The sequence below is a fragment of the Macadamia integrifolia genome, chromosome 13 (assembly GCF_013358625.1).
Source record: "Macadamia integrifolia cultivar HAES 741 chromosome 13, SCU_Mint_v3, whole genome shotgun sequence".
Taxonomy (NCBI): Eukaryota; Viridiplantae; Streptophyta; class Magnoliopsida; order Proteales; family Proteaceae; genus Macadamia; species Macadamia integrifolia.
The window spans coordinates 12,090,568-12,115,287 of record NC_056569.1 but is presented as its reverse complement, the minus strand read 5'-3'; the positions used below and the strand labels follow the sequence as shown (position 1 = coordinate 12,115,287).

Below are 24,720 nucleotides of genomic sequence, written 5' to 3'. Positions count from 1 at the left end.
TCTAGGTGACAAGATCACAAGCCGTGGAGCAATTTTTTTTCAAGTTCAAGCATTGATTCAAGTAAGTAGGCTCTTTCAGTAGTCTTCTCTCCCCCCTCTCATTCCCTCTTCTGACTACCCTTTCTTTCTTAATTTAGAATTTTTATTTTCAGTCGTTACATTATTGCTATTCCTTTCCCCCAAGGTTCATGGCTAGTGTATGTGTTGGCTTTGCCCCTCCTAGCCATAGAACCATCAATTTATTGCTTTTATTTTAATTGTCTCCCTTTCCCTAAAGCCAAGTAGAGAAACCCTTGTAAGAGTGACTCTCTGGTCAAGTAGGGAAGCTCATATTATGATGCATCCCTCGGGCTAAGTAGAGAAACCTACTTGTGAGTCTCTTTCTAGCTTTATCCCCTTTCTTTTACTTTATTTTTATTTCAACATTTTTTCCTTTATTTATTTATTATTATTTTTTTTTTTAATTGCGTGGGTTGTTTATTTTTAGTTATTTATTTATTTAATTTTAATTGCGTGGCTTGCGTCTTTAAATTCTTAGATGACGAATGGTTAGGACGTTATTTTAGATACATATGTTTAGGACAGTAATTAGAATTAGATCACAATCATTAATCGGTTCACTTTCGCATTATTAAAAGAAATTAAAAAATAAAGTGGCTGCTCTCCCTGTGTTCGACCCGTAGCTACACTGATCCGTACGCTTGCGGTTACATTTTAAATCTCAAACAACAATCGTAAGTTAAATTTTTCTGAATCACTGCTTGTGTATAATCAATCTAGATAAAAAAAACCCAAGGCGGTAGCGTAGTTGGTGAGCAACGAACTTGGTACGAGCCGTAAACTTAGACGTGGAGTGTTTAGTACTTTTCACTGCTTTCAGTGATAGTTGAATGGGGTGTTTAGTGCTCTTCACTGCTTGCAGTGAATGTTGAATGGTTCTCCTGGACCCGCAGGACTAGTTAGGCTGAAGGCCTGAATATCCGTCATTAGCGGAAAAAAAAAAGTCATCAAATAAATAACTTGGTGAGTTAGGACTTTTTAATTTGGTATATGGGTAAGCTTAGTAAGAGCTGAAATGCTTGGATGAATGCCACTAACAACCAAATTGGCCGATATAATGTAATAGTCTAGATCATGGGATGTCACCATCTTAAACTTCTAGCTATAAGCACATGTTTAGGACGAGACCATATCTGAGCATGCCCAACTCTTTTTAGCTAAAGAAAGTCTTCACAGAGAAGCATCAAGAGAGAGAGATATTGGTGGCATAATCATGTTGAAGAATTGATTAATTTATCTTACCTCAATTTTTCTTTTTTTTTTCTTTTTTTGGCCAATTATACTGTTTTCAAAGGAAACATGGCCCCTTGTTTTATAGATGTAAATAAGGATAAAATATGTCCACCTGTTGCAAAATAAATAAATAACATGTTTGCATTGTTTTTTGCAAATAAAATATTATATAATGTTTCATAATTACATAAATAGTACAGATAAGGAGGGAAGCATGACAGAATAATAAAAAAAAATGGATATAAAACTACTTTATTTGGGAGCACTTCAATTGATGGTGAGTGGTTCTATGCATCAATAGAAAGAGAATGCCGCCCATAGTTGACTCTGATTAAAATTACCTCACTTGGGTTGCACAAACTTACAACTTTCAGGCAAATAACAATTTAATATAAGAGTGATTGTAGATGAAAGCAAATTGATTTCCCAAATGTTTCTTGTTGTGTATAAGACAAACCCCATGGCTTTGTCTTTATTTGCATGACAGCATCTAACTTATAGAGTAGCCTAATTTTCGGTGATTCCAAATAGCTATATAGAAAGAAGAGAGATGCTTGTTTTATAGAGATAATATGGTGGAGGTGTTTTAGATTTAATATGAGTCCAATGCCTATATGGCTCAACTTCTAATCTCTTAGATCATCTAATTTCATGCTTATTCAACATTTGTGAAAAAAAGAATGCCATCATGATGGAGAAAATGTTAGATGCGTGACGGAAAGAATGTCAAACTGAAGGTTTTTTTTTTAGGTGCTAGTTCTTGACCCACTAAGTCGAGTGATTATTTTGTGCGGTGGTGCAGTAAACATCGGATGGCTAAGAACATCCGTGCACATGCCCTGAGGTTCTCTCAGCCATCCGATGCTCATCGCACCACCGCACTCACTGTAGAGGATGTTTTTGCCTCTAAGTTAGGCAAGACCTAATGAGGTGCCACGCAAAGACCCACAAGAGGGTCAGACAAGGAATCCACTGATGGGTCAGTCAAAGGAGGGATCATGGGAGTCCAAATTGTCTGCTGAGCTGTGAGGTGTAGTGAACACATTCAATGGTTGGAGGGCCTGGCCAGGTGCCTCAACTGTTAAATGCTCACTACACCTCACCGTCTCATTGCAAACGATTTTGATAAGGACCATGGGGTCACACTTATTGCAATACTACAACTATTACTCTTGTATCTTTTAATAAAGGGGGGGGGGGAATGAGAAGGATTGAACCAGCAATCTTTTCTTTCCTGAAGTTAGGCTAAAACCCAACTGTCTAATTGCCTACCACTGAGCTAGAAAGTCATCCCCATATAAACTGAGGTTGAAGAACCATATACATGGAGTCCATATGCTTAAAGCTGGTCATTGGTGAATCTTTAAAAAGAAAAGCCCAGTACTCAGCCATGACAAAGATGCCATCAATGGGAATTGCATCAGCACTTTCCTAAGGGAGCAATGCCAACCACCTAAGCAAGCCTGGACCATGATGGACAAAACCGTCCAATGCAGCCCAATACAACTAATACATATCAGTATCACCAAAAACCGATATGGATACCAATACTGATATTTAAAACCATGATTCCATCTACAGGAAGAGCGTTTCAAAATTTTTTACACGAGATGGTGAGACCCCACAGCCAGATATATATGATCACAATCACAAGTCTCTAACAAATTGTGGTAATATTGTTTAAGGTAGATGATTTTGTTAAAATGTGTTTCTAATATAAAATTACCATGCATGAAAGGGAAGTATAAGTGATTGGTTTGTCCAATATTATTCAGGTATAGCATTCCATTGACATACAGCATGAGTAGCTCTAGTATCAATGAGAATGTCTAGCCTTTACTAATACCGTAAGCTAAGCTTTTCGTTTTAGAGCTAGATTTCAATGTCCTAAGCCCATTGAAGCCCAACCTAAACCAAAATGAAATCAGACCTACGTTCCCTTGAAACAGATAAATCTTGGAGGAACAGAGCATCAAACCCAATGTGGTTTGAACTTTGAACTCTTAATTGGGAAAATTCCCAATTTTTTACCTCCCAGTTTACCCTTTATAGATCTCCAGCATGAAATAACTTACTATGATGCTTTGATAAATATAATTGCAAAATGTTAATCAACTCCATCACACTCAACCAAATTCAATACCATGAAAAATCAGAAAAAGGGAAAAGAGGTGGGGGGGTGTTGAGGAGGAACCAAAGTGATTCTGGATATTTTATAATGGACCAGTCATCTTAGCTTGTGGTTTACAGCCTAATTTGAGACTGATAAGAAAAAAAACCATAAAATATACCATAAACACTAAAAATTTGATTACAAAAAATGACTGGAGATTATTTACATATATGATACAGCTTCATCCGGAACTCAACAATTGCAAGGTATAAGAGTGGCAGCCCATGAATTAATAACTGGAAAATGCCGATAGATAAAATCAACCATCACTCCAGTTCTCATCTACTCCCTCGTCACTTCCCACACAAGCCTGAGTTTTTCCCATAGTTGTAGGATCATAAGTAGTGACACTTTATATAGCGAGAAAAACTGGAATTACGGTAAACAGGACACTAACCTGACGGATGGCATTTGCCTTCTCCAAAATGGCAGCTACCTTGACATTGGTTGGTGCATCTGGTGTGAGGGATTGCCTTGTAGGCATTGTGCGCTTGAGGTTGAATTGCTGAAAGTTCAACAAGAGTAAGGAAACATTAGACAAATCACACTATGTTTTGCATGCAAGCTCAGTATGAAAGACAGGATGACAGCACACGGAAGTTGGCTAGAAAGTGAGTCAGCTAAACAATGTACTCTTCCACATGGAAAGGTAGTGTCAGACCCACCAAAGCAAGAGGATATTTGTCACACACAAATTTCATTGGTGCTTGCAACCATAGTGATTGAACCCATACTAGTCACCAACCCAGATAGGAACCCCCATCGGCCACACTTCTGATGGATTATTAGCAAAACATGTTCATATGCATTAGTTTTCCCCCACTTTAACCTTCATCTCATTGTCAAATATTGACTTCGTTCTCAAGAATGGTCTTCATCCTATGTAATGTGAAACAAGCAAGGGTGAGAAATGAAAATGCTAAGTGCAGGAAAATACCCCTCTTTATCCTCCCATTTTCCATGATTAAACATCCGTCTCTTTTTGTTTCTCATGGAATAAAAGGATAAATTGCATTTATATATTGTTGAGAAACCCCAATGATTATGGGAAAAACCCAATCAGTTGGCAAAACCCTGGGTTGAACAAGAAACCACTTTCCCCTCTTTTTTCTGTCAATAAATGAATTGGAATGCCAATCAGCCCATTTTAGAGAACAGCTGATGGGCTGACTGCTTCAATCGTCTGAATTGGTCAAGGCCAAACTACCATCCTTTAAATGTGGGTAGGCCTCAAGTTATTGGACATGTGCCCTCATAATTATGGCATGATTATCCCAAATGCAACTTTAGACTAATGTTAACCAGTAATGCAGTATATGACATGTGGTCTAAATGTTGAGACATGGGCCAATTCCTCAGGGCCTCAAGTGAATGTCGCATGTTTTTTTTCCCTTTCCCCCAGAGCCCTTTCCAAGAGGATTACCAGTGGCATTCAAATTGCTTTACAAAAATACTTTAAAATTCAAATAAAATGTGTTTGTTTTTCTTTTCCTTGAACTTTTGTACAGAGCTCAGCAGCTGAAATCTTAATAAAGGAAGTCTACAGTCAAAAGCCAAAGAATCAGGAGCGGAAGCATTACATCAAGTTGATTCTAATGTGAATTCAACAATGGGCTTTTATGCATGCATTGGGCCACATCAAGCTAAAGAACAAAAAAATCTGTTGGGGGCAGCGCTAGAAGACAACCTTTTGGGCCTTGAAAGTTTTTCAAAATCCACATATTCCAGATGCCTAGGCCACTCAGGTTTAACTTCTTAGTTTTGCAATCTGATTCAGTTTTCGAAGTTTGGTTTTATTTTGGACCACTTTTAAACTCACTTTGGGTCCAAAAAACATATTGAGTAGTCCTAGATCATATTTTAATTCGAGTCCAAGAGTCAATAAGTGTGGCAAAATAAGTGGTGCAAAACCCTATACCATCAGAGCCTCTAGAAGAACCCTATGTGACTTTTCTACAGTTAGTGAAGAATTCTATTGTTTTCTCGCTAGTTATAGTGATCAGCTAATCTCCTTGCAGTGTGCTGCTCTCCACCACTTTTAGGTTTGATTCCTAGAAAACAATGTATTATGCTAGCTGGTTCTCCCTCTTTTCCTCTTTCTACTGACTTAGATTACTCCTCTACTTCATAGCTGCTTACTATCCACATGAGCAGAAACCTCCAGACCTGTAGTTCAATAAACATCCTATCAAAACTTCAACCTTCTGTCCAAGACCTTATCCATCCACTATATTCCTTAAAAACCTTATCGTCCACCTTATTGAACCTATTCCCCTATTTGATCACCATTCATTGCACCCAATGAAGAAATTATGAAGGAAATCTAGCGGAGGAACTTGACAAGAGGGTTGTGTAGAAACGCAACCCTAAAACGATGCAGAAAAGAATGGAAAAATAAGAACAAACAATCCACACAGATTTACGAGATTCGGCAAGATTGCCTACGTCCTCAGTGAGATGAGATCCTGCTTCACTATCAATGGAGAATAGGGTTACAGCGTTCATCCTCACACCTCTCTCAGATTGCATACAGAGAATGACGACCTCGCTACAAATACATAGGGAATTTACAGAAATACCCATAAACCCCCCCAGAATTTCATCCTACTTTTGCCACAGACGGAGTTAAAGACATCCCATCCGCAACAGGTTTTGCGTGTATTATGAAATCAGACCAGTAAGGCAAGAGTTCAAAAAATCTGGTCTAGGTTTTAGTAGAATAAATCAAAGGGATCTTACGATTAAAATTTCAAAGCCTATAAAGTCTAGTCATTAAAAAAAGGAGTTGGAACTAAAGGTATAATAGTAAGACCAGAAATATAGGAATCAGGGATGACAAAAAGAGAAACTATCTGAAACTATCTCAGGCATTGAGAAAACTGCTGCAAGGAATAGTATCCTTGAAAACTATATCAATTAGAAGAGTGGAAAGAAAGTTATGTACATTCTACTCAGTAGTAACACAAGTAATCCTTGGTAAACCAACAAAGCACATCGGAAAGAACTATCTCAGGCATTGAGAAAACTCCAACTACACAGTTATTATAATCAAGTGAAGTCCAGGAATTGAGAATCTCCAACTACATTGTTATTTTAATTAAGAGATGTCCAACAAAAGATATGGTTACAAGATGCTTCAGCATATTGATGACCCTTAATATTGATACTTTAAAAACTGTTTGTAGTGGATCTTTAAAGACTGGTCTTGAAAAGTCATACCGGTGCCAACCAAACCAAGTGGACCCAATATAAAGTTGACCCAGACAGGTAAATAACCCAATCAAATATGACCAATCCCGAGGGAATGAGATAGATATGGAACATAGAATAAAATTACCAAAGTAACCCCAACACTTGAACAAAGAGATTTTATACATAGCAAAAATGAAAAGCCAATTACGTACAATAAGGCCATTACTCACCAACGAGGTGACATACTCATCAAATGGAGAAATGAGCTTAACCCACATTTGACCCCTCATGACCTGCACCACCATCAAAACTCTAGAGACTTCGTCTAGTCTCTTCCCCCTTAGATTTTCATAGATTCACTCATCTCAACCTCTAAAGCCTGGAACCCATTATTTGCTCTTTCCTAATAGGCCCTACACCATCTTTTCCTTGAAATAAATTCCAACACCCATAATTCATTGATGAGCAATTTCTCAACAAGTACATGTTCTTGGAGGTTGGTGCTCTTGACATGAAGCCAAGAAAACATTTATGGAATTATGGTGGTTCAATGTATGCCAGAAAATACAAAAATTAATTAGGGTTAATAACAAGGATTAAAGTATCGGTATCGGTCGTCGTATCGGTCGACCAAAATTAAGATACGTATCGGAGGGTATCGTATCGTATCGGAGATACGCTAAGATACGCTAAAGATATGCACATAAATGGATAGGAAACACTTTTTTATACACATTTGCATAAAAAAATAGTTAAAAAAAGTTATATATAACATGTATTATGCATAAACAGTAAATTGAGAGTATCGCACTAAGAATCCAAGGTTTGTAATTGTCCCATAAATGTAAAATTCTTGTTCCCAACCTTGATTTCCACTTTAGTTAGAGAGAAAAATGGTTGGCAGCAACTTTGGAACAAAAACACCTCAAAAAATTATGTTTTTCTAAAAAAATTACCCATTTTGGCCATTTTATGACCGTATCGGTACGTATCGGTGTGTATTGGTCGATACATACCGATACTCATCGATACGTACCGATACATACCGATACATATCGAAACGTACATTTCACTTCAATTTTGATTTTTTCATAGAGTATCGGTACGTATCGGTGAGTATCGGTAGTGTATCGGTGCGTATCGGTGTGTATCGTAGGATACGTATCGATACATAAGGGTTTTAAAATTTTCATGGTACGTATCGGTATGTATCGTGCCGATGCCTACCGATACGGATACGTATCGGCCGATACGGGACACGATACGCACCGATACTTAAAACCATGGTTAATAAAATAATGTCAAAGAAGAGGTGCTGGGTGTAGAACTTTCAGAGCACGGCAGCACCAACCAGCATGCAAACCTGATTGCAATTTTAGATTTTTGTTACTCAGGTTTATTAAGTATAATCATTAAATCAGGTATCTGATGGCAATTTCAGAATTCTCTGCACTCCAGTTTGTGAAGTATAATAATTTAAATCTGGTATTATGTTCCATAACTATTTATAATTTCCCATATCAGATGCCAACTTATCACCACAAAAGTAGAAAATTACTAACCTTTGTTCTGATTTGATACATTATATCTTCCCTCTCATCCACTTCCTTTTCGTTTGCAGCCTGACTAGCTTCTCTTTGTTCATTTAACTCCTGCAGATCCAGCATCACATACGGATTCAAAACCAAGATAAAAGAATACAATTTATTTCTCAAAAAAAAAAAACACTCTAACACAACACATACACAGGAACAAACAAAATCCTGATCACCTTGTCATTTACAGGAAATTCAGCGGCCTCCTTAAAATGTGGTTGCTTTGGTGGACCTGGAATGGGATTCTGACAATTGGTTGAACCTGGAACTAGCTGATGATTTGGATGATCCATAACATCAGATATAGCCCCTTGTTTATCTTCCACTGCATCCAAGTGGGGCTTCACTGTACGCCATTGCAATGGAGGTAGTGAAGGTTGTGGTGCCAGTGGTTCATTACGATATTGCAACTGCAGCTCTAGTAAAACCTTTGGAACAGAAATGCTTACACTTTCATGCTGATCCATTAAAGGATCCAAAGCATCAAAACTTGGAAGATCAAGTGAAGGACCTGAATGAAAATGTTCCAAGGAGCCCGAAATGGATTCATCTGACGAGATTCTACGTAAAGCATCATGTAATTCATTGTCCTCACTTCCAGTGGAGTCACCAGATTCCCACTGCTCAGAACTTGATTCAGAATGATGCCTAAGCCGATCCTCGGATGTACACGGCGATGATCTATAGAATGTATCATCATCGGACTCAGAGTCAATATCCTGCTGAGTAGAAGGCTCTGGGAGTAACTGGAATGAAGGAAATATAACATGTCTAATACTTTCATGGAAATGATGTCCATCAGGAAATTTCAGTTTCATTTTGGAAGTCTCAAAGCCATTTATGGAGTGGAAGGAGATATTCATATGTTCTAAAGGTGGTGAAGAAGGTGAGTTTTCTGGGGATTCACAGTCAGTCTGTTCTTTTGGAGTTGTTTCAAGAGAGGTTTGATGTTCAACTCGGGCTTTCCCTTTCATCTGCTCATTGCGAAGAGATTCATGCAACATTACAGGACTCATTTTCACAGAGGAAGCAGGTTCAGATCTCTCTTCATGGAGTGATGCTTTCCTTCGGAAACCATTTACCAGTAATCTATGGCCAAGGTCAAACATATTAGATGAACTCTCAGTATTTTCTTGGCCAGCTTCATCGAATGGGGTTTTGACAACAGGCACAACTGGCAACTCAGGTGCATGACTAGAGATGTTACATGAAACTTCAGGTTTCTCAATATTGGTTTCCAGGACACTGGATTCAAAATGAAGTTCATTCCTGGACCCACAATCATTTTTCTTATCATTGCATAATGTGGAGCATTGAGATTGATCAATTGTTTGGATCATGTTTTCCACATTTCTGACCAAGTGATCCTCTGCTGGGCTGATGCTATCAGATGATCTAAGTTTTCCTCCCACAGAGTCCAGTTTCTTTCCTAGTTTCCCCACAGATTCATCAGAACGGGATCTTGGTACAACACAGTTTCTTGAAACATCATTAGAGCCATCTTTAGAATCAGCCAGGGAACTCTGACTTGGAGCATTTGGCAAACGGTAATCTGGAGGTTTTGATGGCTCAAGTCCTAACAAGCCACCATTTGTCCAGAACTGAATTGGAGATGTACTAGAAGTTTCAATATCCAATTCTTGAGATTTGGACAAGCTGCTTTCAATCTTGTCACTCAAAGGAGCATGTGAATTGGGCATGGGAGACGTACTAGAAGTTTCAATATCCGATTCTTGAGCTTTGTTCAAGCTGCTTTCAATCTTGTCACTGAAAGGTGCATGTGAATTGGGCATGGGAGATGTACTAGAACTTCCAATATCCGATTCCTGAGATTTGGACAAGCTGCTTTCAATCTTGTCACTCAAAGGAGCATGTGAACTGGGCATGGGAGACGTACTAGAACTTCCAATATCCAATTCTTGAGATTTGGACAAGCTGCTTTCAATCTTGTCACTGAAAGGTGCATGTGAATTGGGCATGGGAGATGTACTAGAAGTTCCAATATCCGATTCTTGAGATTTGAACAAGCTGCTTTCAATCTTGTCACTCAAAGGAGCATGTGAATTGGGCATGGGAGATGTACTAGAAGTTTCAATAGAAGTTTCAATATCCGATTCTTGAGATTTGGACAAGCTGCTTTCAATCTTGTCACTCAAAGGAGCATGTGAACTGGGCATGGGAGACGTACTAGAAGTTCCAATATCAGATTCTTGAGCTTTGGACAAGCTGCTTTCAATCTTGTCACTGAAAGGTGCATGTGAACTGGGCATGGGAGACGTACTAGAAGTTCCGATATCCGATTCTTGAGATTTGAACAAGCTGCTTTCAATCTTGTCACTGAAAGGTGCATGTGAATTCGGCATGGGAGATGTACTAGAAGTTTCAATATCCGATTCTTGAGATTTGGATAAGAAGCTTTCAGTCTTGTCACTGAATGGTGCATGTGAATTGGGCATGGGAGATGTAGTAGAAGTTTCAATATCCGATTCTTGAGATTTGGATAAGAAGCTTTCAGTCTTGTCACTGAAAGGTGCATGTGAATTGGGCATAGAAGATGTACTAGAAGTTTCAATATCTGATTCTTGAGATTTGGACAAGCTGCTTTCAATCTTGTCACTGAAAGGAGCATGTGAATTGGGCATGCCAGAGAGTGATAGATCAGAGTTAACTGATTCAAACCCATTTTCTATTGAATCATTAAGTATGTCATTATTTTCACAAAAGTTAACTCTGCCTGGGCCTTCTGGAGTAGGAAAACTCTCCACTGCTATCAATTTGTTGGAGATCTGAGACATTTCTTTGTTTGAGGAACTGTAAGATGGAAGACAAGGTTCAGTATCAGACGAATCTGAATTTTGACCAATCATCTTTACCATTTCACCAGCTACACATTCCACATCAGTATCTTCAAAGTTGAACGAGGCATAATCTACTTCTCGTTTGGTCTGGCATTCAAAATCAGTTTCAACTTCTGATTCCATGGTGTTAAGTGCATCCATGTAATTCTCTATCTCACTTTCAATCTCATCAAATTGGTTCCCTACAGTAACTGATGCGGGAATGTTTTCATCAATGAACAAGATATCATCTGAATCAGCATAACTGAGCGATGAAGCTTCATTCCCCAACTTACTAATTCTAGAGCTTACTGTGTGCAACTCTGAGGCTTCATACTGGTCATCATCATCATCATGCTGTTGAAACTCAGATTTTATAATTTCTGTCTTTTCATCCCAAGTAACAGAAGATGAATTTGGGGCACCTTGCTCTTGCAATGACCCATGTGTCAAATCATCATCCACAGTTTCATTTAATTTATCGGGAAGAACAGAACCAAGGGTTTCAGTTGACTCTGTCTTCAACCTTGAAGTCACCAATTCATTGGTTTCTTGCTTTTCGGTCCGTATGGAAGAACTTCCATCAAAAATAGATTCAATACAATCCATCTTACTTCTTGGATAAAAAAAAGGAGAAAGGTCCTGCAGTTCAGAATTTGATCTCACATCGAATAAGGAGACGGTCTCAGCATCAGAGACCTGTTCATTTATCTTTGGGGAAGCAAACAGCATTCTGTTCATCCAGACTACCAACTTATTAGCTCTATTGAACTGAAGATGAAAGAAATAACTCTTAAGACAAATGTTAAAAACCAAACAGCCTGGATTGATTTCAATATATCCTGACCTGCTACTTGAATCAAAAGACATGGAACGTTCTTGCAGTTCAGATTTTGATCTCACATCACACAGAGGGACATTCTGGGTAGTAGAGCTCTGACCATGTATATTCAGAGACATAGACTGCATTCTGTTCAGAAACCAACCTGTTAGCTATAATTGACCGCAGATGGAAACAGTAACTGTGGGCTACACATTCAAAACCATACCCAGGCCCGACCTATTAAAATACTGTAACTGCTCCATCCTGTCTCTACCTATGCTTCAGTTTTTATAGAAAGGTAATCACACACAAACACAAAAATACATACCCTCGCCTGTGACAGGCTATCGACCCCATACGAGAGATTTCTCCATTCTTGCGCCTAGATCCCCTTTTCTGTCCACACAATTATTAAAAGGAGAATTTTACATGTAGGAATAGCAATATAAAAGAGACTCCTAAATAACAGCTTAGTTTTCCATCAAAATATGTATTGCAGTGTCATAAACAACATAAATACGAAGCAACATCTTGCTTTCATAATTAAATATCGACCATTTCTTGTACTTCAAAGTTCATAAATACTGATGCTTCTACAAGCATAAAAGAATCGGAAATTCATCAAACTGATGCCAAAATCATCTGAAAATCCAAAAACCCAGAAATCATCTTCACAGGTGCAATATGTACAACCAGGCAATTTCACATACACCCATCTCCTTCAAATGATGATGATAATAGGAGACAAATGCACATCATCCATATCAGTAAGCTTCAAAATGGGAGTTTTTTTACTTCTTGTTTTCAGATGAATCCAATGAACTCCCTCAAATAATTTCAATTTCTTTTTTTTTTCATTAAGCAAATAAATACCTTAGTTTTACGAGCCTTCTTTTCTCTTTTAACTTTGTCAACATCAGTGGTTGCAGAACTAGCCAGTACCCTCCCAAAAAAGGATGGATCTGAATATCTTTTCATACATGCTCCTGAGCCACCAGTGTCAAATCTGAAAGATAAAACACAAATGCCTTCAATATGTACAGTAAATCAGAATCAAATTTATAACCAAAATTCCAACAATAAAATTATACTTGTCGAGCAAATGCAAATGTGGGGGATCACGGCATTCTTCATAAGACTCCACAAGGAATTTTGGCAAGTCACTGTAGATGAGATGATTTTTCTCTGTTCGCATTTTGCGATGCCAATCAGAACCTACAAAGTAACTGCTTTCTGTTAAGAACTTGAATTGCCTGATCAACAGCAATCAACCATATGAAATTTGAGATATAATACTACCTTGGAAGCAACACAAAACAGATTTGAAGAGTCAAAACACTCAATCATTTCATAGTATGGCTGTTCATACCAATCATTCTATAATTATGTAACAATAGTAACACAATTTACTTTTAGTGGATAAAAATTCATAGTCAAGGGACCTAAGAATTACCTACAAGCATTTGAACCAGCATCTAAATCATGAACATGCACCATAAATTATCTGCATAACTAGAGGAAAGAAAAAAAATGAAACCCAACATCTGCCCATCCAATAGACAAAAAAAAAACATGGAATTGCCATGAATATGGAAACTACGCTCAAAAGAAGCTCAAACTAGAAGTATTCGATTCCTTAGCTTGAACAAACTAAATCAAAGCAATCTTCCTGTTTGTGTTCTATTAACTTCCAGTAACACTTTTTCAGGGTATCTGTTAAAGTGTGTCGTGAGTAATGTGGTGTACCATGGTATAGTGTGGGTGCTGTACCGTGGGATAGTCTTTTAGCTGTAACTAGATTAGCTCTCTTTGTCTTTAGTTGTTCTTTACCCTTTATAGTTATAACTCCATGTGTAATTAGACCTCTTGAGCTTGGTAGGTACTGCTGCAGGTTTCTCCGCTGCTACATGGTATCAGAGCAAATTTAAATCAGTATTTACCCTTCCATCTTTGGTTTGATAGTCTCTTAGAGACCTTTTGTGTGCTTGTACCAACCTATGCTGCTATGAATACTACATGAGACTCTAGTTAGTGCTAATGTTGCCCTTTTTGAAACTACACCTTAATTTTCTGCTGAGAGTCACAAGTTGGATACCGATCTCCTTGATCCTCCACCTATTCCAACCGTTATTTCTCGTACTGACTCCACCACCACAACTACTTCCCCCACTAAGCAATTGTAGGTATACTCGCGAGATCCCAAGGCGACTCCAATAGTGCTGGATAAACTTTCGATACCACCCTCTCCTTCATCAAAACCTCTGCCAGGGGATCCTACTTCTATTGACCTTCCAGTCGCCCTGTGTAAAGGTATGAGATGATGTACTAAGAAATCAAATATTGCCCATCCTATTTCTAAATTTGACTCTATTTGTCCCGTTACTCCTTACCTTTGCTCTGTCATTAACTATTGTGTCTATGCCTGCTAAGTACCAGGAAGCTTTGTTACATCCTGGTTGGAAGAATGCTATAGATGTGGAGATGGATGACTTGATAGATCGTAAGACATGGTCTCTAACTGACTTACCCCCAAGGAAGGAACTTGTGCATTGTCGTTGGGTCTACACTGTCAAGTATCTCCCAAATGGTTTTGTTGAGCAACTGAAGGCTCTTTTGGTAGCCAAAGAATATACTCAGACGTATGGCGTTGATTATTTTAGACCTCTCCAGTAACCCGTCCTAACTTTGTTTGTGTTCTAACATCTTTAGCAGTTTATCTTGACTGACCTCTGTTTCAACTTGATATAAAAACGCATTTCTATATGGCGATCTAGATGATGAGGTGTAGTTGGAGCAACCTCGTAGGTATGTTGCTTGGGGGGCGAATGCATCAAAGGTTTTCCATCTTCACAAGGATATTATGGGTTGAAATAGTCCCCTCGTGCTTGGTTTCACAAATTCGGCAAGCTCATTGGTAGTTATGGGTTCACACAGTGCTTCTCTAATCATTTTGTATTTGTTCGTCGACATGGTTCCAAGGTGCTTATCCTAGTTGTATATGTGGATGATATCACTATTTCTGGTGACGACTACTCTGGGATTGAGGATGTCGAGAGCATGGCTGCATCGACATTGCAAATGAAAGATTTGGGAATGCTTAGATATTTTTTGGGTATTGAAGTTGTTCGTTGGACAAAGGGCGTCAATTTATCTCAAAGTATTTACTTGATCTTCTATCTTCTGAATATTCCTATGGATCCACCTAAAGTTTGGAATATGTGATGATGAAGACTTTGCAGACAAAGACCAGTAAAAGCATCTTATTGGAAGACTTATCCATCTAACCGTTACTTGACCTGATATTTCATTTGTTGTGGGTGTGATTAGTCCATTCATGGAAATCCTAAACAAAACCCATTGGGAGGTCGCTTGTCATATTTTAAGGCATCTTAAAGGTGTTCTTGGGAAAGGTCTTGTTTATCGCCATCATGGTCACATTGATATTACGGGTTACTTTGATGCTAACTGAGCTAGTGCTAATGGTGATTGTCGTAGATCAACCACAGGAAATTGTAGACTTATTGGTGGAAATCTTGTCACCTGGAAAAGTAAGAAGCAAACTACAGTGGCTCAATCAAGTGCATAGGCTGAATATAGAGTTATGGCACATAAGGCAGCTGAAATGATGTGGCTGAAATCTCTCATTCAAGAGTTAGGGTTCTCAGTTGTAAGAACACTTAAACCTATTAATATGTACCATAATAATCAAGCTGTGATTTCTATTGCCAGAAATCCCATTTTCCATGAGAGGACTCAGCATATTGAAATTGATCGTCATTTTGTGAGGAATGACGTTCTACAAAAGCTAATTTCCACTCCGTTTGTCAACTCGTCCAATCAACTTGGGTGATATGTTCACTAAGGTGTTCTTCAAACCTGCATTTCTCAATGGTTGTTCCATACTGGGTATGGGAGATATATATACTCCAACTTGAGGGGGAGTGTTAAAGTGTGTTGTGAGTAGTGGTATAGTGCGGGTGTTGTACCGTGGGATAGTCTGTTAGTTGTAACTAGATTAGCTCTCTTTGTCTTAGTTGTTATTTTCCCTTTATAGTTATAATTTCTTCTTGTACTTAGACTTAGTATCTTAGTAGGGTTCCCTACTAAGAGACTTTTGACTCAGTATATAAATTGAAGGGACTAACCCACAATAGGAATCTCATCCTATCATGTTCTAGATTTCTCTCCTTCTTCTACATTGTCCTCTCTTTCTCTGCTGCTACAGTATCAATTATGGAGACAATGACACCAAATAGCAGATACATAACAGAAGAAAAGTAACAAGGTTCTAATGAGCAGGAACTGTTAACTAAGAAACAAGTGTCCTATTCCAAACTTGCTAGTTCACACCTAAGAAATAGCCTGGCAACTTCTTCTTGGTTCTGTGGCCTTCCAACATATTTCAAGCCCACAACAACAACAACAAAGCCTTATCCCAACTAATTCCTAGTAAGACTTATATCTTACTTGTAATAGGACTTGTAATAGCTGATTTGAGCTCTATATAAAGAATAGAAGTGGGCAGCCCCAATCTAACTATTGGGACTCCCTTGCACAAATCGCAGGTCTCTCTCTTATTTTTCACGCTTATTTGCAATTCTCACTTTATTCAATGCATAAACATGACATAGTTGCTTAGCTTGATTACAAACATATTCTTGTAGCATCTCATACCTTATTGTCTCATTTTATCTTACATAACAAGTGTATATCTATTAGTTAATGGCCTTGTGAATGCCTGATTCTGGGTGATGGGTTGGGAGGCATCATTACATGATGGGTCTTTCCTTACAGATTTGTTGTGGCTGGAGCTCATTTCTCAATTGAAAACCATGCAAAGTTAATCAACTTCTATACAAGGGAAGATACTTAAAGAAAATATAAAAAGAAGGAAAGCTTTTATCCTTTTCTTAATGCTATTTATGGAAATTTTAATTTCATCCTATGTAATCAAGAAGCTTGCTTCATTATAAGTTTATTCATTTGGTTGAAGGGATAACTGGAAAACATGTGTGCTAGTTAAGAATTGAGTGAAATGCATACATATGGAGGAACATTTTGAAATTACCAGGATCATAATTATTCAAACTACATCCCCACTCCTAACGATTTTGGCCTAGCTACATTGACCGGATCTCATTATTCCGTAATCCAAAACATAATAGAAAACTAACATAGGCTTACTAGCTTCTAATTTAGACATCAGTCTTAGTTGAACTAGGACAATCCTAGTTGTACAAGGAAAACACCAAGGGAGGAGCCTATGGCTTGTGCAGGACGACTTCTCCCTTTTCATAATGGAATTCTAACACTCCCCCTCAAGCTGGAGCATAGATGTCAATCATGCCCAGCTTGTTACAAATATAGTCCACTCTACCACTCCCCAAAGGGTTAGTGAAAACATCGGCAAGTTGTTCTCCTGTGCGAACGTGACTTGTAGAAATAACTCCTTGTTGTAGCTTCTCTCGAACAAAATGACAGTCAACCTCAATATATTTTTCCCTCTCATGGAACACTGGATTAGACACAATATGGATTGCAGCTTGGTTATCACACAACTGCATAGATGAAGTGCATTCAAACACGTCAACAACTGCTTTACCCACATCAACTCACAGGTGACATGAGCCATGGCACAATACTCAGACTCTACGCTAGACCTAGCCACAACAGCCTGCTTCTTGCTCTTCCAAGACACAAGATTACCACCAACAAATGTACATTACCTAGTAGATGATCGCCTATCAATAGGAGATCCAGCCCAATCAGCATCACTGAAACCCTCAACGTGACCATGTCCATAATCAGTGTAAAGCAAAACACAACTTGGAGCCTTCTTGAGATATCTTAGAATACGAATAACAGCATACAAATAAGTTGTTCATGGAGAAGAAAGAAACTGAATCACAACACTGACAGAAAAGGCAACATCAAGCCTAGTCACTGTTAAATAATTAAACTTTCCCACCAATCTTTGATACTTCTTAGGATCATCTAATAAGTCACCACTTTCAACTGTAAGCTTCACATTTGGATCCAAAGGCTTGGACCCTAACATTCCAGTCTCAGTCAGCAAATCTAGAACATATTTCCTCCGAGAGGGAAATACATTTTCTTGACTGAGCAACCTTAATACCCAAGAAATACTTCAACTGTCCTAGATCCTTAGTCTGAAACTTCTGATGTAGATGTGTTTTCAGACTTTGGATCCCTTTAATATCGTCTCCAATGATTACAATATCGTCAACATAAACAAGAAATATCCTTCCAATGATAGACTTCCGATAGAACACTGAATGGTCACTGTCACACCTTAATAGACCAAACTCACGAACCACATCAGTGAACCTGCCAAACCATGCTCGGGAGACTGCTTCAAACCATATAAATGATTGCTTTAGTTTGCACACCATACCAGACTCCCTCTGAGCCACAAACCCTGGTGATTGCTCCATATAAACCTCTTCATGTGAATCACCATTAAGAAAAGCATTCTTCACATCGAGCTGATATAACGGCCAATGAGAAGATGCAGCAAGAGCAGAATACGAATAGAAGCCAACTTGGCCACAGGAGAAAAAGTATCCAGATAATCAACCCCAGACACTTGTGCGTAGCCCTTGGCAACTAACCGAGCCTTCAATTGAGCAAGAGGACCATTGGGGTTATTGAGTCCTTAGGTTTCCGAAATAGTGTAAAAAGAAGTGCTTCGAATCATTGCTATTTGACTTGGACCTGTTCTAAAAAAAGGTCGAGGTATTTCGAATTGTTTGTTGCACATGGACAAAGTTAGGGAAAACCTTTGAAATGATTTCAATATTGGACCTTTGACTTATAATAGTTCCGAATCGAATCTCTTTAGAAAGATCTTTTGTTTCATAACATAGACCCACTGACAACCTATAGCGGACTTACTCAGAGATAATAGTACAAGCATGGTTTAAAGTATCTCCGATACCGATATGATAATCTCCGATACGTATCTTAAATTTAGCCAACCGATACGATACATGGAATTTTTAAAATCCTTTCGTATCGATATATATCCTACGATACATACTGATATGCATCAATACACCATCAATACACATCGATACGATACGATATGCACCTATACGACTCTATGAAAAATATAAAATCGAGGTGAAATGTATGTTTCGGTATGTATCGATATCGGTATGTATCGATCTGTACGTATTGGTGAGTATCGGTATGTATTGATCGATAAGTATCGGTGAGCATCGATACGTATCGGTGAGTATCGGTATGTACCGATACAGTGCGCTACGATCATATATGGCCAAGATGGGTAATTTTTCGGAAAAACACGAATTTTTGAGGGGTTTTTGTTCCAAAGTTGCTGCTAGCCATATTTCTAACTAAAGTGGAAATCAAGGTTGGGAACAAAGATTTTACATTTATGGGACAACTACAAACCTTGAATTCTTAGTGCGGTACCCTCAATTTAGTGTTTATGCATAATACATGTTATCAATAGCTTTTTTTAATAAATTCTTTTATGCAAAAGTGTTTAAAAAAATGTTTTCTATCCATTTATGTGTGTATATTTAGCGTATCTCTAATACGATACGATACCCTCCGATACGTATCTTAATTTTGGGCGACCGATACTGATACTTTAACCCTTGAGTACAAGTTCCCAAGTATGATTTGTATCTAAAGCCAATAACTCCTCTTCCATAGTTGTCCTCCAGCTAGGACTAGACAATGCCTCTGCAACAGACTTAGGAACAGAATGACAAGATAAAGTGGAAAGAGGAAGACAGACCAGAATAAGAAACAAAATTGGAAATTGGATGTTGGGTACAGCTCCGAACACCCTTACGCTGTGCAATGGGAACATCAGTATCAAAAATGGAAATACCTAGATCAGGGACCGTAGACGAAGATGACGAGGTAGGAACCGTAGAGACAAGGGGTGCGAAATCAGTACAAGGACAACGAGTGTCAACGATCATACCGACTTGTGGTGGATGCACAACTGTGGAAGGTTGTGGCACCACTGGATCTGCAGTAACTTGTGGAGAATAATTTTAAATAACACATAGGGGAAGATCATCATCCATGTTAGACATAACAACGGACTCATCGAGATAAGAAACAGACTCAAAGAAGGATCCATCAGCAATAACAAAATATTTCTAAAGTGAAGGCAAAAAAAACGATAACCTTTTTTAGTATAGTAACCCAAAAAGATAAACTTAAGAGCACGTGGATCCAACTTTGACAAACTGGTATGATGATCACGAATAAAGCACACACAACCAAAAATACGAGGAAGAATAAATAAAGGGTCAGAAGGAATTAGCAAAGAATGGGAAATAACACCCTGTAATAATGATGAAGGCATCCGATTTATAAGATAACAAGCAGTTAAGGTTGTGTCTGACCAAAACAGTTTGGACACTTTCATCTCAAACAAAAGAGACTAAGCAACCTCCATTATAGGCCTATTTTTTCCGCTCAGCAACACCATTTTGTTGGGGTGTGTCTGGGCAGGAAGATTGGTTTATCATACCACATCCAACCATAAACTAAGAGAAAGGACCAGAAAAATATTCACTGGCATTATCACTTTGTAAAACCTTGATAGTGACATTAAATTGATTCTGAATTTCAGCAACAAAGACAAAAAATAAAAAGTAACTCTGAACGTTGGTTCATTAAATAAATCCCGGCAACTCTAGAATAGTCATCAACAAAAGTAACAAAATATTGAAATCCTAATTTGGAAGTAATGGGACAAGGACCCCATACATCCGAATGAACCAAAGAAAAAGGGCGTACAGACCGTTTATTGACTCCAGGTGGCAGCTTACATAGTGAAGTTTCTCAAACTGACACGACTCACAATCTAAAGTGGAAATAGAATGGGAACGAGGATCAAGCTTTTGTAAACTCTGCAAAGACGGATGTCCTAGTCAATAATGGATTTGATGGGGGCTGAGGATACTAGAACATACAACAGAAGTAGAATTGTCTTCAAACATATAAAACCCCCCAACTCTACGACATCTACCAATTGTCTTCTTCGTCGTAAGATCCTAAAAAACACATGAATTAGGAGAAAAAATTATGGAACAGTTATAAGCTTGAGTAAACTTACTCACAGATAGAAGGTTAAACGGAAAATTGGGTAACAGAATAACAGATGATAACGACAAAGAAGAGTTAAGATGAATATTTCCAGTGCCTTACTTTGACAATAGATCCATTAGCCAATGTAACAGTAGCAGAAGACTCTTGAAATGAGGAAAATATACCTGACATACCAGACATATGATCTGATGCGCCTGAATCAATTATCCAGGGTCGAGAAGATGAAGAAAAACATGTAGTAGCATTATATGTCTGGACAAAAGTAGCAGTAGAATGTTGAGGAGACAAAATCTAAAATTGAGTATACCATGCAAATTCTTCATCTGTCATCTTGACCATTTTTCCGTCAGATTGTCTATGCTGAGAAGACTTAGTAACTGCTGTTGAATTAGCAAACTGTTTCTGAGGAGGTTTGCCATGAAGTTTCCAACAAAAGCGTTGGATATGTCCTGGTTTACCACAATGGTGCATGTCCGTGTTGTCCCTGAACTATCTAAAGTGTTGGAAGTACCAAAAGGTTGACCCTTATTACTTCCACTGCCAGTATTACGAACCCCACCTCGATTATTATTTTGAGACACAAGAGCGGAGCTCTCCGTTGGTGTAGGTGCAGGATCATGAGAATTCTCTCAAGCTACTCGTAAGACTTGAGAAAAGGTATCTGCAAGAGAGGCCACTTTATCACCTCCAAGAAATCTGAGATTAGACAGCATCATACTCTGGTCCAAGTCCACCCAAAAACCCCATAACTGCGAGCTGTTCCCGCTTCTGCATCTTCTTAATATCACTAGTAATAGGAAGTAAAGAGTTCAACTCCTCATAGATCCTTTTGAAATCAGCAAAGTATTGAGTCAGATCTCGACCCTTCCATCAACCCTATAAAAATCCTAAGATAGCTCATAATTACAGGAAAGGTTGCTCTGTCCAGAATACAGAACGTTCAGATAATCCCACAACTCCTTCACAGTATCGATGTGAGTAACAATATCAACGATAGAGTTATCCATCAAGTTCAACAGTTGGCCCAAAATTTGTGCATCAATAGTGTCCCACATAGCATCCTTAGCAAGTTTCCCCTTTGTGAGATGATCCTGCTGTTCACGGCCAGTTAACACCAATTGTACAATTTTCTTCCATTGTTGAAAATTGACAGCTCGTACAAGTTTCTTCTTTGTAATTCTATGAAAGGATGAGGATATCACCTCAGTAACAACATTTTTTGGCTCAATGTCAACCATTAAAGCAAAAGAGAATTACCAAAGAATAGAGAATCAGAAAACAAATCACACAATCAATTGATTTTATGTAACCGATCAATTTTAATAGAAGAACAACTGAATTGTAGACAAAAATTCACAAAATCACCAAATCAGGAAGAACTAACTCAAATCGCAAGGCCCCTACTTCAGGCCAATCCAGGGTTACCTGCGGTTTGGGTTGTAGGGCTCTAATGGAGCTAAAAAATGGATGGAGTGTTGCTGGGTAGGTGGGGAAGAAAACCTCCACAATGTTTTTCAAATTGAGCTTCAAACAGAAAGATATGACCAAAATCGATTTTGGCAGTGCCAAAACCCCAACAGCTTTGATCAATTTTTTCACCTCTTAAATACTTTAATCTTCAATCCAGAAAACCAAACCAGCAACCACGAGCAATTACTTAGAGCTAATCCTTCACACCATGTGATTGATTACAGCTTAATCAATCCTTCATTCAAAAATCCAGCAAACTAGGGGATGAAACCACCCCCTCTAAAAATCATGGAGCCTAAGGAGAACCAGTAACAACCTGTGATGGAGAGGTAGTTACCGATGAGAGAAGAAAGAACTTTGATCGATTTTTGCTTGAGGATCAAGGCTCTAGTACCATGAAAAATAAAAGAGAGCGAGAGAGTCCCAATAGTTAGATTGGGGCTGCGCACTTCTATTCTTTATATAGAGGTCAAATCAGCTATTACAAGTAAGATATAAGTCCAACTAGGAATAGGAATCCAAAACATAATATAAAACTAACATAGCTTTACTAGCTTCTAATTTAGACGTCAGTCCTAGTTGAACTAGGAAAATCCTAGTTATACTAGGAAAACACCAAGGGAGGAGCCTACGGCTTGAGCAAGACTCCTCCTCCCCTTTTCACAATGGACTTCTAACAAAGCGTACAATATCATAACTAAAAAAAAAAAAAGCCAAGCAAATGAAAAGCAGTACTAAAATTCACAGCAAATAAACAAAACCAACATCAAATATACAGCGTCATTGGAAATGTCACAACTATAACCATCAATGACAGATTTAAAAGACACACCAGCTGTGTAAGCAAAATGTAAGTGGCTTAATTGAGACATAACAGCCTTCTCAAGTGGAGGAAGCACAGTTTCGATGTTTTGTACCCGAACCATCATTTTATGGCTCCTAGTAGCTGTGGCCATCACTTGCTCCTGTAAGTCATGAAAAACCTCTGATGCAAACCTACAGACATGACCAAGAAGTTGTCTCAGGAATCAGACATGATCTACTAGATACACATGCTCAGAATGAAAAATGTTTAAACTTCTAACATAATTGCTTTGAATTAGCATGACAGCGCAAAATAGAATGCCCAAAAGGGCTGATATAGGGGGGAAAAGCAAGTGATGGATGCCGTCCTGAAACCCCAATTCCCAACTTGTTGAATATCAAACCTCTCACATATTTAAGCCCTCAAATCAGGTTTACTTTTCAATCATTGCAGCTAGTAATTGTAAAGTTTATGTCCCAAAAGGGTTGATTTTAGGGGAAAAAAAAAGATAATGACGGATGCCAGCCTGAAACCACAACTCCCAACTTAATGAATATCAAACCTCTCAAAATGTAAGCCCTCAAGTCAGGTTTGTTTTTTAATCGTTGCAGCTAGTAATACAAAAACTTTATGTTCCAATATGTCTCAAATATATATTCTGTTTGAAGTCTGTCAGGAGTAATACCACTGTGCTATTTGTTGCCAGGTCTCTGTTGCATTGGAGTACCCTGTGGTTCTATGTTTGGAAGTTTTCTAGACTGCAACTTCAAGAACAGGTATCCCATCATCTAACCCTTGCTGTGAAACTTTGGGATTTCCAAGAGGTAGACATATGCTGCATTCGGCCTTATTTAGTGCCTGATCTGATATGTGGTCAAAGAGTTCTTGGTAGTAACTAATTATGTTACACGGTTTCTAATCATGCGCTGCTGATCCAGCAATCAGATTGAGGTGAATTTTTTAAGTTGTTTACTGTCCATTCTACTTCGCCTTCAATTGGAATTTTACAGTATTCTGTCCTGAGTGAGGAGCCTTCCACTCAACACTGTCGGATCACTAAGGCCGACTTTCATCCCTGCTCGACAGGTCGGTCTTGCAGACAAGCTCCCTTCTGCCTTTGCACTCGAGGGCCAATCTCCGTCCAGCCAAGGAAACCTTTGCATGCCTCCGATAACGTTTGGGAGGCCTACGCCCCATAGAAACTGTCTACCTGAGACTGTCCCTTGGCCTGTAGGTCCCCTCTGGATTATTGTATACTGGTGGTTGCTAAAGTTGGCCTTGAGTTTCTGATTCTGCATTCTATTGTTCTGAGATACTAATCACTGGTTTGGGTTGATTCTTGGATATGTTAATAAACTACTTGTGGGTCGATGATGTATTTATCCTTTCATTTTATTCTGCCATGTTAATGA

General features: G+C 38.5%; 1 protein-coding gene across 4 annotated transcripts in view; it reads right to left on the bottom strand.

Moving 5' to 3' along the window:
• Positions 1-3,492: 3,492 nt before the first annotated feature.
• LOC122059337 (protein SCAR1-like) overlaps positions 3,493-24,720 on the bottom strand; it is a 35,542-nt gene continuing 14,314 nt past the window's right edge. The window contains exons 3-11 of one of the 4 annotated variants that reach the window (XM_042622063.1): positions 23,336-23,499; positions 13,005-13,128; positions 12,787-12,919; positions 12,242-12,309; positions 11,938-12,060; positions 8,430-11,823; positions 8,221-8,310; positions 3,864-3,971; positions 3,493-3,776 (exon numbers count right to left, since the gene is read on the bottom strand). In XM_042622063.1, the coding sequence (XP_042477997.1) occupies positions 3,726-3,776; positions 3,864-3,971; positions 8,221-8,310; positions 8,430-11,823; positions 11,938-12,060; positions 12,242-12,309; positions 12,787-12,919; positions 13,005-13,128; positions 23,336-23,499 (4,255 nt within the window). In that variant the 3' untranslated portion in view covers positions 3,493-3,725. Of the gene's footprint in view, positions 3,777-3,863; positions 3,972-8,220; positions 8,311-8,429; positions 11,824-11,937; positions 12,061-12,241; positions 12,310-12,786; positions 12,920-13,004; positions 13,140-23,335; positions 23,500-24,720 lie in introns of those variants that run through there. The other 3 variants (XM_042622067.1, XM_042622066.1, XM_042622064.1) reach the window with 3 other exon arrangements.